Source organism: Salminus brasiliensis, chromosome 5 (assembly GCF_030463535.1).
Source record: "Salminus brasiliensis chromosome 5, fSalBra1.hap2, whole genome shotgun sequence".
Taxonomy (NCBI): Eukaryota; Metazoa; Chordata; class Actinopteri; order Characiformes; family Bryconidae; genus Salminus; species Salminus brasiliensis.
The window spans coordinates 39,207,582-39,226,759 of NC_132882.1; the positions used below are offsets into that span (position 1 = coordinate 39,207,582).

At 36.0% G+C, this 19,178-nt stretch overlaps 2 protein-coding genes across 3 annotated transcripts in view; one reads left to right on the plus strand and one right to left on the minus strand.

Annotated features, from left to right (window-relative positions):
• rmc1 (regulator of MON1-CCZ1) lies at positions 1-13,314 on the plus strand. The gene is made up of 20 exons (XM_072680308.1): positions 1-167; positions 2,127-2,203; positions 2,837-2,921; positions 3,012-3,068; positions 3,158-3,244; positions 3,824-3,964; positions 4,310-4,413; positions 4,981-5,070; positions 6,278-6,383; positions 6,652-6,760; positions 7,013-7,045; positions 8,300-8,353; positions 8,483-8,611; positions 9,519-9,625; positions 9,815-9,934; positions 10,012-10,089; positions 10,606-10,710; positions 11,063-11,131; positions 11,258-11,483; positions 11,659-13,314. Exons 1-20 carry the CDS (start codon positions 69-71, stop codon positions 11,736-11,738), a joined length of 1,956 nt encoding a protein of 651 aa, XP_072536409.1. The 5' UTR covers positions 1-68; the 3' UTR covers positions 11,739-13,314.
• LOC140556411 (epidermal growth factor receptor-like) overlaps positions 12,766-19,178 on the minus strand; it is a 17,033-nt gene continuing 10,620 nt past the window's right edge. The window contains exons 18-26 of one of the 2 annotated variants that reach the window (XM_072680306.1): positions 18,923-19,021; positions 17,039-17,224; positions 16,442-16,597; positions 15,787-15,862; positions 15,504-15,650; positions 15,085-15,182; positions 14,667-14,834; positions 14,411-14,501; positions 12,766-14,227 (exon numbers count right to left, since the gene is read on the minus strand). In XM_072680306.1, coding sequence (XP_072536407.1) covers positions 13,938-14,227; positions 14,411-14,501; positions 14,667-14,834; positions 15,085-15,182; positions 15,504-15,650; positions 15,787-15,862; positions 16,442-16,597; positions 17,039-17,224; positions 18,923-19,021 — 1,311 coding nt within the window. In that variant the 3' untranslated portion in view covers positions 12,766-13,937. Of the gene's footprint in view, positions 14,228-14,410; positions 14,502-14,657; positions 14,835-15,084; positions 15,183-15,503; positions 15,651-15,786; positions 15,863-16,441; positions 16,598-17,038; positions 17,225-18,922; positions 19,022-19,178 lie in introns of both variants that reach the window. The other variant, XM_072680307.1, reaches the window with a different exon arrangement.

A 19,178-nucleotide genomic window follows, 5' to 3' on the forward strand; every position in this document is an offset into this window, starting at 1 on the left:
GGTGAATCACATGACTTGTGCTCGAAAACTCCCAGTAGTCTGTTTACAACTATACACTATTGTGCGTTATGGATAAGGAATATTATTTAGAATTAAGCGAGAATCCTGTCCAGTTTGAAAATGCATCCAGTGTCAACAATGTATTCTTTGATGAAGCCAACAAACAGGTATGTATTTCGAATGCTATGTATTAGGTCTGATATATAATCTTCCCATAAAGCTTTGAACTTTTAGTTCTTTAAAGACACTGTATGCTTGATTTTAACTACACAATGGCTGTCATACACATTTTGCATTCATTTCGAGTGCTGTTTGTGCCCACGATGTGCTATACAAATATACTGTAAACAGTGGAAGCACAGTACCATAATGTGGCATGGGGTCACCAGTGAACTGAACAAACCATGGCAGCAGCCACTTCTGCTGTCTGTCTCCGCCGTTTACTGACATTAAACGTCTCTATAGACTGTTGCTATGTTAATTTGTGAACTCCCTGCACTCCAAAGGACCTCAGTCTCCTCAGTAGGTAGAGTCTGCTCTGGCCTTTCTTGAAGAGTGCAGCAGTGTTGACTGACCAGTCCAGTTTGTTGTTCAGATGAACACCCAGGTATTTATAAGAGTCCACTTTATAAGAGTCCATTTTATAAGTGTTCACTGATGTGAATCAATTTGACTTCATTTGGTGCAAATGTAAGTTACAAGTTCAATGGATAGGTAACAGCAAGACCGCCACCAAAAAGAATGGTTTTGCAGGTGGTCCATATCGGACATCGCAAGAATGTTTGCTGTGTTTTCCATCACAGGCGCATGAAAATGGAGCCATTACATGTGGCTCACTGGACAGGGCTTTAGAGGAGCATCAATCCAGTAGCAGGACCAGTATATACTCCAATGTGAGAGGAGGTACAGGAAGGGCTCTGCAAAGCCCTACAAAATAACCTCTAGTGAGCTACTCATGTACATGTTCTTAACTGTCAGAAACCAAGAAGTTCATGAGGGTGGCATGAGGGCCTGACGTCATCTTGTGGGACTTGTGCTCACAGCCCAGCGCTGTGCAACTCAGTGCAACACCAGAATTGGCATGCCCCCCACTGACACATTCTCTTGCTGCAGGGAGTGGTACTCCACATGAACGATACCCTGACTGCTATTAGGTACTGGGATGAAATCCTTAAAGCCATGTAGGTACTGGAATGAAATCCTTAGTGCCATGCCCCCCCGGGTTCCTCCTGGTGCAGGACAGTGTCATATGGCCAGAGTGTAGGCAGTTCCTAGATGACGAAGGCACTGATGCAATTGACTGGCCTTCACTTTCCCCAGACCTGAATCTGATTTAGAACATTTGGCGCTCTATGTATGGGGGCATTCGTTGCTGCTTAGTAGCACCACAGACTGTTCAGGAACTCACTGGTGACCTGTGTTGGGCCCTACATACTACTGCATCATATTGATTTTGCCATGAGAAAATTAATGCAAAGTGTGTGATTTTTACATTTTTAACTTTGGTTTTCAGTGTGATTTTGAATCCAGCCCTCGGTGGGCTGATGATTTTGGCTTTCATTGACCGTTAACATGGCAATTTGTTCTCAATTAATTACACAATTTATATCAGTAAAGCTTGTTGATTCAAATCTTTTGTTCATAATACCATTGTGAATGAAGTCTTTCCTTAATTTTCTGATCAGCACACATTGCAGAGCCATGGCCTGAAATTGGTTGTTTAACAGTTAATAGCTCCGAGTGTTTGTGTTCTTGGTTTGAGCTTGGGTTTTGCCTGTGACGCCTGCATTTTGTTAAGAACAATGTACCAATATGATAACTACAGTACAATGTCTACAGGACCAAAACAGGCCATTTTTTTGTGCTAAAACAATTGCACAAGCATTAGACATTGCAAGTTGGAGTGTTGAAGAAAACACTGGTTTACTAACGACTAGATATTGAACATAGGTCAACTTTAATTTGAGTTTTATACTGATCAAGCAAAGACAAAAGAATGGACATAGATAGTTTGTTATACAGATGAATCACATCCTAAAATGAGTTCTTAAATGCTGTCAGTTGTGGCATAAGTTGCTTGTTCTTCCTCTTAATACATAAGTGTAAATGTTCTGATATGCGTGTAGGTGTTTGCTGTGCGATCTGGTGGTGCCACTGGAGTAGTTGTGAAGGGACCAGAGGACAAAAGCCCAATTGCGTTCAGGTAGGAATGGGAAAATTACATTACTACTACACTGGCACTACAGAGCATGTAATGTTGAGCACTTCAGTAGTTTTGTTAGTACATGTTATAATTGTTAGTATGTAATACACCACACTAGAATTATTTTTTTGCCTGTTTAAAAATATGAGAAAAGTACAGAAGGTTAGATTTAGTATTTTATTTTTCTGTAATCAAAAGAAGTGTCCACACTGAGCAACCAGCAGCAAATTATAAGTTGCTCAGCCAGTGTTATTAAAACTGTTTCCATGTTTTGACCATGTAGAGTCTTATTTGAACATTTCCTACATATCATTTATTAAACATTCAGATATTAACTTTTGAAATATTGACATTTACATACAGTACTTTTCAGTCTGGGTATGAGTTGGTTATATAACACATTATATAATACATCATACAAACTGTTCACTGTACAGCTAAAACTGTACAGCCTGATGGAAACCTGTATCAAGAAAAGGCCTTAGTCCTTAGCTTGTTGTGTGTACTTAGTTCATAGTAAGTTATAAAATAAGTGTGTCTAGAGTTAGGGAAGTAAGTAATACCCACTATTAAAAACATGTGGAACATTTTTGTTTTGTGGAAGCAATTGTATAGTTTTGATTTGCTTTACAGAATGGATGATAAAGGTGAAGTGAAATGCATCAAGTTTTCACTGGGGAACAAAATCTTAGCTGTTCAGCGAAATCCAAAATCAGTGGTAAATGTTTAAAAAAACATAACGTTCTGAACATACATTAGCTATGCTGATTATAAGGAAAGCTCTTAATGATCTTCTTGTTTGTTTTAGGATTTCATTAACTTCATCCCTGATTTTCCCCATTTGGAATTTTCACATGAATGCAAGGTATGGCCATGGGCAAGAATGTTAGAGAATAGTGTTGTAATGGCAACAAACAAGAATACTTTTGCTAATTTATTTGTGCATTTTAACAGACCAAGAATGCTAATGTTCTGGGATTCTGTTGGACTAACTGGAATGAAATTGTTTTCGTCACTGACCAAGGAATTGAATTTTACCAGGTACAGTGCCACACATTCCGATGTATATAATCTTGGACACAGTTTTTATTCTCAGTAATAATAGAAGACAGTTCGTAATGATTCACATGTTCTTTAAAAATGTTTGGAGAAATTGTATGTCATTTATCTAAGATCAGTCTGTTTTCTTAAAATAGTTGTTTTCGGACCATTGTCATAAGGTGGTGGTTTACTGATGCATTTGGGGCTGGAGAAACAAAGAAATGGTAATGGGAACACAAAATCAAAGTTGGCCCCTTTTAGTCTCTCAGAACAAATTGAAAACCTTGTGTATAGAAAGAGCAGTCCACAAGTGAAAACCCAATAATAGGAACTTGAACTGTTTTGCATGGGGGGAGTGGTCCAATATCATTCAATAAGTATTCTCTTATCTTGTTAAGCATTACAGAATGTGGCTCATAAGTGTTATTCTTGCAAGGAAAGATTCCTCTAAATGTGGGTCTCAAACTTTTCGAAATCTTTTATGAACGTTTGTGAATGTATAAAAAAACTCAACAGGAAGTCAACCCATTTGCATGAACACAACCTTGTATGTAAATAATTTTTATTTCTTTTATTTAGGTGCTACCCGATAAGCGAACTCTGAAGATGTTGAAAAGCCAGAACATTAATGTAAATTGGTATATATACTGCCCAGACACTGCAGTGCTTTTGCTTTCCACCACTGTACAAGGCAATGTTCTTCAGCCTTTTGCTTTCAAAGTAAGTTTCTTTGTGGTGTAAGCCTGTTTGAAAGAGTTGTAGTCTTTTATAGAGAGGTCACCAACCTGGAGATATATCTTCCTACAGGTTTTACTCTCAACTCAAAACTAACACACCTGATTTAGCAAATTAAGGACTTCTAAAAACAATTAGATAAATAGAGTGGGTCAGTTAAGTCTGCAGAAAAGTAGATCTCCAAAAGCACCATAATACATAACAGTTTGCCGCGTTAGATACCTATTCAGTTTTCATACTTGTAATATTTATTCACTGCTGTATTCTTGTATATGCATATTTTTTTAGATATGTCTTCAGCAACACTAACTTTGTTTGATTTTTATGTAGAATGGGACCATGTCAAAACTGCCTAAGTTTGAAATAGAGCTGCCTATGGTTCCTAAACCAACCAAACTTAGTCTTTCTGAAAGGGACATTGCCGTTGCCACCATGTAAGTATAATTACTGTAGTTTGTAACTGTTTTTGTAGTAGTAGAAGTAATAACTTTTTTATGTCTCAAAAAATGGCAGTTTTAGGTGTAGGTGGGCACACAAAAACAATATTTTAATGTAACTATGACATCATCATGTCACCATGTGGCTCAGTTAACCTTGTTAGAATGGGTGCCCTGATTCTAGTTTATGCACTAGCCAGGTTGCTTTTTGGGAAGATCTCCCACTGAGAACTACAAGATGGGAGCAGAGTATGGGTCGACCCACTCTCCTCATGTATCCCCAGTGGAAGTCAGAGGTAGAGGGGAGCAGAGGAATCTATCAGCACACCTTTTTGCAGAACTAATGCAGTTATTAAAAATATGCTGCCAAATAAGCAACATTCATTCATAATAACCAACATATTGTTGCTCGTTTTACTGGTTTGTGCCGTAAACCTCCAAAGTCTTGACAATCAGACAAATGCATATGAAAAAGTATAATCAATTAAGTGGCTAGAAAAAGGAAAGAATAAATTATTTTTGTGTAATGTCTTATTTATTTTCTGTTGATGTTTTCTCAACCAGTTATGGTCAACTCTATGTGATGTACCTCAAACATCACTCCAGAAGCACTAGTAGCTCAGGAGCAGAAGTAGTTCTGTATCACTTACCCAGGTAAGCACTAGAACTTCAGAGACTGAAAGAACAAATCACCAATGTTCAAGTTTCAGGTTTATTTGTCATTTGCACAATATGTCCGGACATTTATGCATTGAAATGCTTGTGGTGAGGCTCAGGTTGATGCTCTACAGGAGGACAAAACTATATACACTGGGGGAAAAAGTATTTAGTCAGTCACCAATTGTGCAAGTTCTCCCACTTTAAAAAAAATGAGAGAGGCCTGTAATTGACATCATAGGTAGACCCCAACTATGAGAGACAAAATGAGAAAAAAATTCTGAAAATCACATTGTCTGATTTTTAAAGAATTTATTTGCAAATAATGGTGGAAAATAAGTATTTGGTCACCTACAAACAAGCAAGATTTCTGGCTGTCACAGACCTGTAACAACTTCTTTAAGAGGCTTCTCTGTCCTCCACTCATTACCTGTATTCATGGCACCTGTTTGAACTTGTTAACAGTATAAAAGACACCTGCCCACAACCTCAAACAGTCACACTCCAAACTCCACTATGGTGAAGACCAAAGAGCTGTTGAAGGAAACCAGAAACAAAATTGTAGACCTGCACCAGGCTGGGAAGACTGTTTGTAGAACTGTTTGGTACAAACACAACTCGTTGTGTTTGGAGGAGAGTGAATGCTGAGTTGCATCCAAAGAATACCATACCAACTGTGAAGCATGGGGAACAGTAATAGAGAAGAAACATATTACGTGCATACCCTAAATGTATGTTGCTGTGTACAATAAGCTTTATACATACCAGGGGGCAAAAGTGTTATCAGTGAAAATGGTAACGGCCCTACAACATTATTTTCTGCCATTGATAGATTTTTAACTCCTTATCTTAGGGCTACTATTACAGTTCAATTACCTTTTCTGTGTGATTATGTGGATCTGGGCATGACCATTTAAACTAGATCCAATGACTGTGTCATCATTTTACATCTAAAAACATACACATGAATTAAATGTCACTGAGAAAAAAAAAATAAAAAGCTTCATGTCCGTATACCGTACAGTAATGAAAACATACTATTGTTAAAATGTATACTAACAATAAAAAGTAACAAAACAACAGCTTAAAAAGCCATGTATAAATGCTTTCTATTATGGAGATCTGCACAGTGAGAAATTAATTCCAGACAAAAATGCTTAGTTTTTTGCAATTTATGTAACACGTTCTTCATTTTGTTCTACAGAGAAGGGTCCTGTAAAAAGACTCACATACTAAAACTAAACACCACAGGCAAGTTTGCTCTGAATGTTGTGGATAATTTGGTGGTGGTGCACCATCAGAGCTCACAGGTGAGTTTTACATTAAGCTGTTGCATATTCCTTCATAAATGTCAATGCAGCTGGTTCCGCTGCCCACCGCTCCAGGCAATGTTGTTGTCTTTGTCTAAATTAAATTGTGTTCCTTTTTGCTTGAATTTGTTTGCATTGTGCTACAGCACTATTGACTAATAGTTTAATTACATTTTCCTTTGCACTTAATCACTATATATGGCTGCAGTCAAGTAGGTTTTATGCTATGTATTTTAAACTGTCTGAGTAAACAATCTCACTTCTTCAGACCTCCATTATCTTTGACATCAAACTAAGGGAGCCAGACTGTGCTGTGAATGTTCACCAACCTGTGCTTCCTGCACGGTCCATTCACCCTTACAAGATCCCTCTCACAGGTGAACAGAATTAAGTTGGCATTTACATGTATTATAGAATCTGCATTTAATTGGATGATTTTAGTGAGTACATTTAAACAATTATCTTTGCTTGACTTTGCTAATTCATTGAGCATCGTTTTAAATACAAGTTTTGTGTAGTGTCATTTTGACACTAACGTGACTATAGTAATACAAAGAAACTACTGTGTCTCTTGATCTCATGGGATTTTATGTAATTTGACAATTATTACCTTTTCTCGTATCTCATAGGGCCAACAGCAGCTTCGGTGCCATGTGAACTCTGTATCCTTTCAGATCAGCAGTGACAAATGTAGTGTCTTGCTTGTAAATTGGTTAATGATGTGTTCTGTGCTGCATTTTTAGATGTTTTGTCGTAATACTGTTGTAAATCTGGGCTTATATGTCTCCCATAAGGCATGTGGTCACTCCCTTTTGCAATATTGGGAATTACAGTTCTCTGATAAAACATGTTATTCATGTTATTCAACTAAAATATATTTAATACATTACTCTTTTTTTTTAATTAACCTGCCTTTTCACAATTGCTGTGATTAGGAATATAACCACTAAACATGTGGTCAAATGTTTACATACACTGTTAATGGATAGGAATGATATGGCAATCTTAACCCATCAGTGATTTTTGTTCTTTTTCTGGGGCAGAATTATTGCACAACACGCATATTATTTGATTAAATTCAATTAAATTTGTTGGTTTCCAGCTGAAAAACTTTAATTAAGCTTAAAGGTGTCCATTTTGGAACAGGGGCTTCTTTCTTGGACTGCAGTCTCTTAGTCCATGGCATTGTAAAACTTACTTAACTGTTGTCTGGTGTTCTTACAGCTTCCAGTTCATGGCACACTTGTGCCTTGGTGGTTCTTGGGTTGTTTCACACCATCCAAACCATTTTCTTCTTTCAAACCTTGTCAAAGTGGCTATACCTTTGAATAACAACTTATTATTCTTGGACCTTTCCATCATCCTTTTCCATTATATTGTATGGGGGTCTGTTCAATGTGGGCTGTAAAACAAACCCTTTTATCCTTTTAAACGTGATTCATAATTTTGATTTTGTATTGATTTTAGAAAACCCATAAACAATTCAAACATGATAGAATTTATTTGATGTATTTATTTATTAATTAAAAGTCATGGCATTCATGTCCATGATGAGCTCATATAAACATTTGGCTGTTTTTTCTTTGTCATGCAGCCCAACAATATGGCATATTTTCTATATCATTAGTGAGATACATATGGGTGAGACCCATATGACATTTACAGCCAACAACAAAAAGTCAGTCTTAGCCAGTCTTAACATAAATGAATATTAGCTAGAATGTTAAATCCGCGTTAGACATTGTAAAAGTTTCAAATATACTACTTTCATAGTTTTGAAGGCTTTCAAATACTGAACTGCAAACCTCAACATTCAGGTCAAGTACATTTCAGCCACCGTTTGTATGTTACACATGTAATGAACATGAAATATGGGTGATGGGAATGACTTTCTGAAGATGCCCCTTAACATTTAGACTCATCAACTTGGAGTGTCTTTCAACCAGACATCATCATTAGTGCAAGTGAGGGTACGTAACTCTTCGTAACTTTTTTTTTTAGATTACAGATTAAAACAGAGATTTATTTGTAACAAAAGTGTCTATATATTCTTAGGGGACGTTTGTTGTTATCTTGATGTACTTATGTATTATGTACAGGATATCTATGGTACCTTCAGGTGAAGCTCCAGCCAACAGTGAACCTTGTTCAGGACAAAGGAAAACTAATGGACTTTTTACTTCGCAGACGTGACTGCAAAATGGTCATCCTGTCCGTTTGCTCACAAAGTATGAGTCTCAAAATGCCTCTATGATGAATGTTTTATAATGTATTTTCACGACAAATACAACTTAGTCTTTGAGCAACACCATAGAAGGACCACCATTGATTCCATAAAAACATGATATAATAAAGATGTATGATAAGGAACCTTTACATCAAATAAAGATTATTTAAATCTTAAACTGTTCTTAAAATGTTCCTCAGACTGTTCGTCACAGTCACACATCTCTGTTATGACGACGGTTCTTTATGAAACCAAATGTGGTTCTTCTATGTCGTAGCTCAAAGAACTACCTGAAGCACCCATATTTGTATGGGTGTACAGAAGATTCCATTAAAAAAGCATTTAATTTGTTGATTTTACTTAAGACACATAGAACTTGTAAGGTATACAGTTAGTATGTAAATGGGCCAAATGATTTTAATATGCACTACTGCATCTTACAAAATTAGAATCAGGAAAAAGTTCATTTTTGCCCATAATGTGATTTAATAGTTCATAAAAATCCAGAAATCCAGTATCGGCCCATTATTTGAATATCACATTACGAGTTTGAGTAAATTCCTGTTAAAACATTGTATATAGTAAGGTAACAAACACTTTACCTTACTTTTACATTTACTTTGAAATGTCTCTTTATGTATAATGAACATAAAATAACAGTTTGCCAAAAATAGCTCACAATATATATATATATATTTTATAATTTATATATTTTTTGACATTCCCCTTTTATATAATGTATGTAGATCAAATGGTATGTAAATTAAAAATAATAAAATAATTCCTGTCCATTGGTCTCTTTAATGTTTGTGTTGTTTGTGTGGATATTACAGATGATGCATATGATATCTGATTACATAGGCCTGTGTGGTGTGAGAAAACAATATGCTCTCTTCTTGTTTTTACAGTGCTTGACAGTGGAGAGAAAGGGAACTTGCCTGTGGTTGCTACTGTATTCGATAAGCTTAACCAAGTGTATAAAGAGTATCTGGAGGCAGAGCAAGCATACACTGTGGTACTTCTAGTTCCCCTTTACATTTACAGTCTAAATGTATTTACATATTCTAAATTTGGATGTTCAACTAATTAAAATAATAGTACTAAGTCGTATAATCCTAAAACTGAACTTATTGTGATAGTTATTCTAAACATACTTTTTAATTGTGTAACATTTGTTTGTTCCTCCCCCCTTCCCCTCCTCTAGGCTTTGGAGTCAGGGCCCAGTCGCTTCAGCAACTCATACAAAAGACCAGTTCGAACACAAGCAGTCATTGACCAGTCTGACATGTACACTCATGTTCTCTCTGCATTTACTGAGAAGAAGGTGAGCTTTTGTTTTCAAAATGGTGCATGTTTCTTTTAATTGTATGTATCACTTAGCAGAGCTTTTTTGTGGAACAGGATGTGTCCCACAGGTTCATCATTGCAGTTGTCATGGAGTATATTCGCTCACTCAACCAGTTTCAAATCACAGTTCAGGTACAGTACTATTGATTCATATTTCAGAACTACATGCATCAACGATGCGGTGCTGATCAGGACTCCTCCAGGGTATCTTATTACGATAATAGATGTTCAGAGGTCATTTTTATTAAATTATTTCCCCCTAATAATGCACCCTTCTATTTTCCTTGCATACCATGCATTCTATTAACTTGGTATTTGTAAAAATCTAATGTTCCATGCTGTCCCATAGGTTTGCACTGTAAAGTTTATTGAGCTGTCTATTATATATGTAAGATAGGCATAAATTTGTAGTCCATACATGTAGCCTCATACTGGTAACCCTTTATAGACATATTCAACAGTATGTTCACAGTATGTTCAACTTTATTATTTTAATTATGCGTACTGATGTTCCAAGTACTAAATATCTGAACCTATCAGGTTGAGAACATTGCACTTTAGCACTGTCAACTTTGCTCCTTTGCTCCCATGAATACCAGAATGACAACTTTGTAGGATCATATTTTATGCATTATCTTCTGTTTCTAGCACTACTTGTATGAGCTGGTTATCAAAACTCTAGTCCAGCACAATCTGTTCTACATGCTTCATCAGTTCCTTCAGTACCATGTGCTGAGTGACTCCAAACCACTGGTGAGTCCAGTTCCAAAAATTGACAGTTTACCATATTACCAAGATAATGCAATTTATGTTGAGCTATAGTGTGCATACAACTGCATACATGTTTTTGGTTCTAAAAGCTTTATTAGTCACACACAGGATGTTTGTTTTCTCCTTAATACAAGTCAGTTTAGCATCAAAATTATTTTAAGGCAAAATTATTATATATTGCTGTTTTGGTTCTTATTTCATAATCTCATAATTTCTTCTTTGTTTTTACCAATTGTATGTGTATTTTTAAATGTTCCTAATATGTGAAACTGGTAATGTGGACAATGTTATCATTTTGTGAAAGTTTTTAAACTGTAACTCCCTTTTGGATTAGGCTTGTCTGCTTCTGTCACTAGAGAGCACGTATCCTCCTGCCCACCAGCTCTCTCTAGATATGCTCAAGGTAAAACCCAAAATTGCATTTGTTGTGAGTGTGCTTTTGTTCTGCTATAATTATGATGAATACCATAATGAGTATAAGATACAGTAATTTGTTACAGTTTTTTGTGTGTTTGTGTGTATACAACAGAGACTCTCCACAGCAAATGATGAGATTGTGGAAGTGCTTCTTTCAAAGCAGCAGGTTCTTGGAGCTCTCCGGTTTGTCCGCAGTGTTGGTGGTCACGACAATGTGTCAGCGCGCAAATTCCTGGATGCAGCACGACAGACTAATGATACTATGCTATTCTACACAATCTTCCGCTTCTTTGAGCAAAGAAACTTAAGATTACGTGGCAACCCTGCTTTTAACCCAGGTGGGTGGTGCTGAACTGCATGAATATTGATCCTCTTAGGACTTCTACACACCTCTCTCTGAAGTGAAATCTCAGACTAGATAAGTTTACTTCACAGATTTATTTCAGTACTTGTGATGTAGAGGACAGGCTTGCTTGATGTGCTTTGTTTGACAGTGTTCTTTGTTTTTCATAGGTGAGCACTGTGAGGAGCATGTTGCTTACTTTAAAGAGGTGTTTGGGGAACAAACACTGATGAAAACTGCAGCTGTCTGAAGGGTGGGAGGCACCTAAATGTGCAGTTTTTCCAACTTAAGTGAGCAAGTCAGTTTTTATAACAATGACCTTTTTCATACAGACCCTAACAATCCTGTGGTGGACACCTTGCACCATCTTGTTTAAATACATACGTAAAGAATGTTGTTGTGTGTATTTCATGTGATTATGCACCATTGCATGACATAAACAGTCAATGAAAATATTGTTGAGCACAGCTTACTAATAATATACATTATTTATTAATATGTTTGTTCTTAAATATAATTAACATGATTTGCAACTTACCCCAGAAGCAGGTGGTCAATACATGTTTGATGTCTGATGTGTGCTTCTTAATTTATAATAGATGTTAGATAAGTTACTACTCCAGACATTTTGTGCATATGTTTATGGAGATAAGATTGGTGACAGTTCAGTGTTAGCAACATTAGTCTAGCATCTCCTGTTCAATACTAAATAAGTTCACGTCCGGTACAAAAATGCCTTCTGAAGGAAGTGAGAAGCCATGTTTCGCCAAACTATTGATTTAAGATGAAGGATTAAGAACAAAGCAATTTAATACAACATGGGCAAAACATGTTAGAATAATATTGCTGCATATTGATATTGTTAAAAATCAATATTGATGTTCAATTTTTTCTTAGAATTAGTAATTTGGTTGGTAAGATGTTGAAGTCTTAAGTACTTTTTAGTCACAGTGCTCACAGCACAAATATATTGTGTGGGGGGCAAATTTTCCCGATGTAAAAATCAGTTTAATAAGGAAAAGGTTTGGACAATGAGAAGATGCTCTTTCTATATGGATGTTGTTCTGCAGTGTCATGGCAGGTCATTTGTCTAGTATTTTGCCATAGTTTGCATACATTTTGTGACATGAAATGAATTTTAAATGAACTGTCATGGATTAAATGATAACTCTGTAATCACACAACACACTCTTCATTTAAATGAGATACAAAGAAAATGTAATTAGTAATGCTGCTTTTGATTGTAACATTTGTTACAGGTGTAGTGCAATCTAAATTTCTTTGGGAGCAATATTTGAGCTTTATTTAGCATTCATTACTTTTTTCACAGTGCATTTTCATTTGCAAACATTTAAAACATGTACAGCATATTTAGAAATGGTGAAAGGAGCAGTAGCTGGTTTGTGACCAATCTTGCAGTGATCTTTAAAAGTAAAAACCTTGTCTGTAGCTTTTTTAGAATGAATCTATTATTATTTACATTTGTGCATTTGTAAGTGTACCTAAAATTGTGTTCCTGCCAATAATAAATGTATACAGTATATTATACTTTTTAATAATGGCTACTTATTAATGATTGTTTCTTAACCCACACAGTAAATGATGGTTAGGTAAAACAAACAGCAAATGTGTAGAAACTGTAAACCAAATTGCTGCTTAACCCTCTTAACACATATCACAGTGTTAACTGCAAGTTTGAATGCATAAAACCACATTAGTTCATTCATGTTGGTGCAACCACAAAATGAGTCACTCCATGGTGCAAATTATGTACCACTTCAATGTTAAAAGAAATGTAAATAAAAAGAAATGTGCTGAATTTTAAACAGTTTCAACTTGCTGCATACTTATGAACAACACAAACATACCCTAGCATCTAGGATGTAACATACAGTGCTAAGACTTATGAAGTATGTGAATGATTCAACATGCAATTAAATATTAAATGATGCTTGATTTCTTCATTGTTCATTTGATGACTGGACTTCACCCGGGGCAAATTAAATTTTAACAATGAACTGTATTAATGCATTTAAAAATTGAAAGAATGTCAGTTAAGTGCATACTTGGACCAAATATCCTCATAAACAGGTCAGCTGAATTGCTGACTCTGTTTTACAAGGTAGAGTAAAAAGGCGTAGATGGGCCTTTTCTACTAAAATGCAGAAAAGCAATATCCATTAACTGCCCATAAATTATTAAAAACAACAACAACAAAAAAACATCCTGGAGAAGTGGGCTTTAAGGGCACAAAATTGGATTAACCGTAGTTCAGTCACAGTAACTGTACACAGTACTGCCACTGGTGAGAGTGCAGTAAAAATAGGTAAAGAGGTTCAGGGTGGTGTGGAAAACTAAGTGTGTTGGTGCACAAAACGACTGCCAAAACAGGCTATATGCAGGTCCTGAATTGTTTTGAGTCCATACAATGTTCCCACATCAACAGTCTCTAATGCCCTGGGGCCTGCACATCTGTAGTAAGACCGACATATTCCAAGTTCTCTGCTGCAGGAAACAAGAGACTGTCAGAGGTTTGGCTGGGGAAGAAGTCATGTTGATATTCTGGATTGTCCAGACTGGCACCACGGGACACTGGGACAGGACTCGTCGAACTGTTCAGGAACTGTGGTCTCTCCAGCTTACTGCCAAATGTACCTATGTAGTTTTCCATGGGCTTTGTGTTCTCATAGTTGTGGTTTACCATGTCACTGTGTGTGGTCATGTCCTGGTTCATGTACTCTGTTAGTGAAACAAACTGTTTTTATTGTATGGGCAAATGAATGTATCACGATAATGAAAAATGATTATGCTTATGATTTATTTTTATTCACTTTGGTTTCTCCAGGAAAGTAAGAGAGTTGAACTCTAAGAGGAGAGTTAGTGACTACAGAGGTGTAGTTTGTTAGTGGACAGCAGTGGTACCTGGTGGCAGATGGTCTTTATCCAGACAGCTGTGTACTGGATCGGTGATGTATCGCAAAATTATGCTGTTTCCACACATCTGGTTGTTGCCCTAAACAAAAAGAGGCTTCAAATGAATGTACCCTGTGACCTCAATAACCAGAATATTGTAAAAACCTTAATCATTTCCAAAAGAATGAAACTAAATGAAATAAAACCTTTTTCATCAACTACTACCAACAACAACAACAAAAAAAAAACTAATCACTGAACATACATTTGAGTTTCGATGATGTGATAGAGGCGTTTGAGAACTATTGAAGAAGGCTTTGCAAGGCAGCAGGTACTCCTCTGCGTCAACTACATCCCCCATGTCCTCTGAACTGAGCAGAGTGCGGTAAAGTGTAATATCTGTTGAACTGGACAGGTGCATCTGCTCATCTCCCTGGGGATAACCAAGACCAAGTCAAATTATAATATTCTGCTTATATTTGTTACATTATATACATTAAATTAATACTAATACTAAATTTAGTATTCATTTTTAATATTTTTGTGAACAAATACAGCACATGCACAGCATGTTATTTTTCAGAAATTCAAGATCAGTATGTTTGAGTCACATTTTCAAGCAGTAAAAAACTTTAATTGTCTATAGCTTTATTTATAGTATACACAGTCATGAGTGTGAGTACCTGAATTACAAGGTAGCGAGGTGGATCTCGAGCCATTTTTGAGAACTCTGCTATGAGATCACAAAAGCAAGGTCTGCTGTCTGCATCTATCATCCAACCTGAGGTGATTTGCAAAGGTGACATTTATTATGTGTGGCAACTCTGGTACATGTAGTGCACATATAATCCACCAGGGAGCAGAAAACTAGTATCTAATTTCATTTTCATATTTAAGTATTTAGTTATCATTTATTTTTTTATTTGATATACTATTGTTATTTATTGAATTTCAAAATGTCAAAATCTATTATTTTTGGAATTGTCTTTTCAGACTAGGCATACATTTAGTAACTGTAATGCATATGCAATGAATTACGATATGTCTACAATATATATTACAAAATAAATATATTTTTTGTGTTTTTGTTTTGCAGACACACATTTGACCATGATCATGTAGACATCTATAGTGCATATGGAAGGCTGAGGTAACCGCTCTCCTTTTTCCAGCAGGCCTGCAATCTCTCTTGCCGGAATCCCATCATAGGGTTTTGCGCCGAATGTCATGAGTTCCCACACAGTTACCCCTGCAAGTATGAGAGTTGGAGGTACTTATATAGGCATTTTGATGCTAAATGTGCATAATAAAATTGCTCATTTACTTTCTAAGCAGCTTTGACTGAATATGAAAGTAAAAATGGACTGGATTGGGCTACTTCTGACCGTAACTCCAGACATCACTCTGATGTGTGTATGTCCAGTGAAGAATTGACTCTAGAGCCATCCACTTTATAGGGACCTGGTAGAAAAAGAAATTAATATTGTTTTGTATCAACATACATAAATGTACACTGCCTCCTATACGTGCTGAGACAGTTCACATTAGAAAAGATAATTTGCATGAGCAATAATGCAACTTTCCAATGGCTTTTATTGTGGTATAACTCAGTCACTGCAAATGTCATCATTTAATTATTATACTATCATTAAGTCATTTGTGAGGAGAATATTTTTTATAGTTCAGGTTAAGCCTTCTAGAATATTCAATCATCATATAAACACCATACCTAATACAAGTTCATCTCTGCATAACCAGCTTTGTTTTTATGCCCACCTCTTGTTTGTGGTTCCAGTGACACTAAACTAATTTGAGGAACTGATTTTGTCACCATGTTATTGTAGTTGTGCCATCTAAAACATTGTAGTTTAACAAACCTAATGCAAGTTGATAGCCTTGTTAAATCCCACTAAATAATCATGTAAATTAAAAGCAAATATTTCAGAAATCTTATTTCAATGTTCTACCAACATAAATAAATGTATTCAAACTCTTCTGTTGGGGATTGGTTGTTACTGTTTGGGATTCAAATGACCATACTTTTTCTCCATCTGCATAGTATTCTTTGTCATCACCACTGAGAAGCTTGGCCAGGCCAAAGTCAGTGATCTTCACATGATTGGGTGTTTTCACCAGCACATTCCGGGCTGCTAAGTCACGATGAACAAGCCGATGCTCCTCTAAGTAATTCATGCCCTGTTAGGACAGAAACAAAGCAGCATGGAAAAGCCATTTAGAGGAATCTGCTGAAATTGTGTCATTAATTTGCTCAAGAATGTGGTGCAAATGTCTATTGTAGTTTTTTTCTCAGTTATGCTGTTAAGTGATTTTCTAGTATAGATACAGAGCCTATAAAACATATTCACCCCTTGTATATTTTCCACTTTTCTGCTTTTATAAATGAAATCATGGTCAATATATTTAGGCTTTTTTTGTCAAGTACAATACAGTAGTCCCATTAGTTTGTAGAAGGATTGTTAAAAAGGAATGAGAAGATTGTAAGCTGCTGTACATTTGTCCTTGCCATATATAATGGCATATATGTTTTAATGACACTACTGTAACCTCAGATGAACAGCTAATCTAAGATGATTCTTATCCAAATAATGTAATGATTTCAGATGTTTACATACTCACCTTGGCAATTTGAACACACCAGTTGAGCAAATTCTGTGAACCAATGTTGCCTTTATTTTCCCTGATGTAATCCAGCAGACAGCCAAACGGCATAATCTGGGTTATTAGCTGAACTGTTGATGTCAGACATATTCCCAAGAGACGACATATATGTGTATGATCCACACTAGCCATAACATAGGCCTCCTAAAAATGTAATATATCATATTAAATTTGGTAAGGCATATACATTATGTTTTGTATACACAATTATTGATACCCCTCAGTTAATGAAACCCCACAACAGTCACAGAAATAACTTGACAAAAGTAATAATAAATAAAATAAATAAAAATGACTGCCTGTTTCAGCTCCTTCCAAAGATGCTCAATAGGATTAGGTCAGGGCTCATAGAAGGCCACTTCAGAATAGTCCAATGTTTTCCTCTTAGCCATTCTTGGGTGTTTTTAGCTGTGTGTTTTGAGTCATTACTGTTGGGTTCCTGTTGCCAGACCCATGACCTGCAACTGAGACCAAGCTTTCTGATACTGGGCAGCACATTTTTCTCTAGAATCCCTTGATAGTCTTGAGATTTCATTGTACCCTGCACAGATTCAAGACACCCTGTGGCAGATGCAGCAAAGCAGACACAGAACATAACAGAACATCCTCCATGTTTCACAGTAGAGACAGTGTTCTTTTCTTGACATGCTTCATTTTTCCATCTGTGAACATAGAGCTGATGCGCCTTGTCAAAAAGTTCCATTTTTGTCTCATCTGTCCATAGAAACATTCTCCCAGAAGTTTTGAGGCTTGTCAACATGTAATTTCAAAATTCCAGTCTGGCTTTTTTATGATTTGTTTTCAACAATGGTGTCCTCCTTGGTCATCTCCCATTAAGTCCACTTTGGCTGACACTGTTCCTTGAGCTTGACGTTCACTTTTAATCTCTTTAGAAGTTTTTTCTGGACTCTTGTTACCATTCGTATTATCTGTCTCTTTGAGTTGTCATCAATTTTCCTCCTATATATATATATAGCCCCACTGACTGATTACAAGATTGTAGACAAATGTGATGCTAATTAGTGGACACACCTTGATTTAACATGTCCCTGTGGTCACATTATTTTTAGGGGTACCATAATTTTTGTCCAGGCCTGTTTTATGGGTTTACTTTTTTAAATATTTTGAAGCATGGTTCAAAATCAATGTCGGATTTTCATTTGTTAATTTAGATTGCTGCACCTCATTTTCTCTATTTCTGTATTTCTGTTGTATTTCAATAAATTCTTGCTTAGATCCATCTTTCTCGCACATGCCATGACACTGTGTACGATTTTAAAGTTTATGCATTTTCAAATTTCCAATAATCTTTTCAAAAGATACCACAAGATTATATATTATGTTATACATTTATATTATCAGAGTTATTTATACATTACAGCTCAGGTGTGCTACAATAATAATATGATATAATAATATTTGAAAAAGAATATCAGCTCTGAGAGTTTTTCATTTGGCTTGCTCATCGGTCTTGTCATGTTTAGGTCATGTTTTATTGATCCTTTGTCCTCTTACTGTTTCCTGTAATGCTGCTTTGTAACTACGCCAGTTGTAAAAAAGCACTGTACAAATAAATTGAATTTGATTTGATTCTGCAAAAACGTGTGTGAGCAGTGTGCAATAACAGTACGTAAGCAGTCAAGAAAAATGTGTAATCCGAAGTACAGCATGACTCTCCCAAAAATTATCCTGTGTTTTACCCCCATATTGAAGATCACAGAAATAATCAACGCAATATATTTAACAGTACTGAAATGCTGCTGGTGAATGTAATCACTACCGTCATTATTAGGATTTTACAGATTAATTTGTGTTTAATGTTTTAAGCAAAAGTCTACTCACATCCAAAATATCTTTGTTAGCTTTAGGAGAGGTGACTTCTCTCAGAACTTTAATAGCAACAGGAATCTTCACATCCTCTCCTTCTGGAATCCACAAACCCTGATTGAGAGCACAGGACTTTCAGTCAGTCACAAAATACGACATTTAATAATGTGTTTTCAAGTGTGCTATTGACAAGCACATAGTAAAGTCATGAGAGTCTATTCAAGTATTACACCAACAGTACAACATTACAGTCATAGTCCACCAGTAGTGC

Coding starts and splice junctions, on each gene's coding strand:
- rmc1 (XM_072680308.1), top strand. CDS start 69: ATGGATAAGGAATATTATTTAGAATTAAGCGAGAATCCTGTCCAGTTT. Junction 5,071..6,277: donor GTTCTGTATCACTTACCCAG/GTAAGCACTAGA, acceptor TTTGTTCTACAG/AGAAGGGTCCTGTAAAAAGA. Junction 6,761..7,012: donor TTACAAGATCCCTCTCACAG/GTGAACAGAATT, acceptor CGTATCTCATAG/GGCCAACAGCAGCTTCGGTG.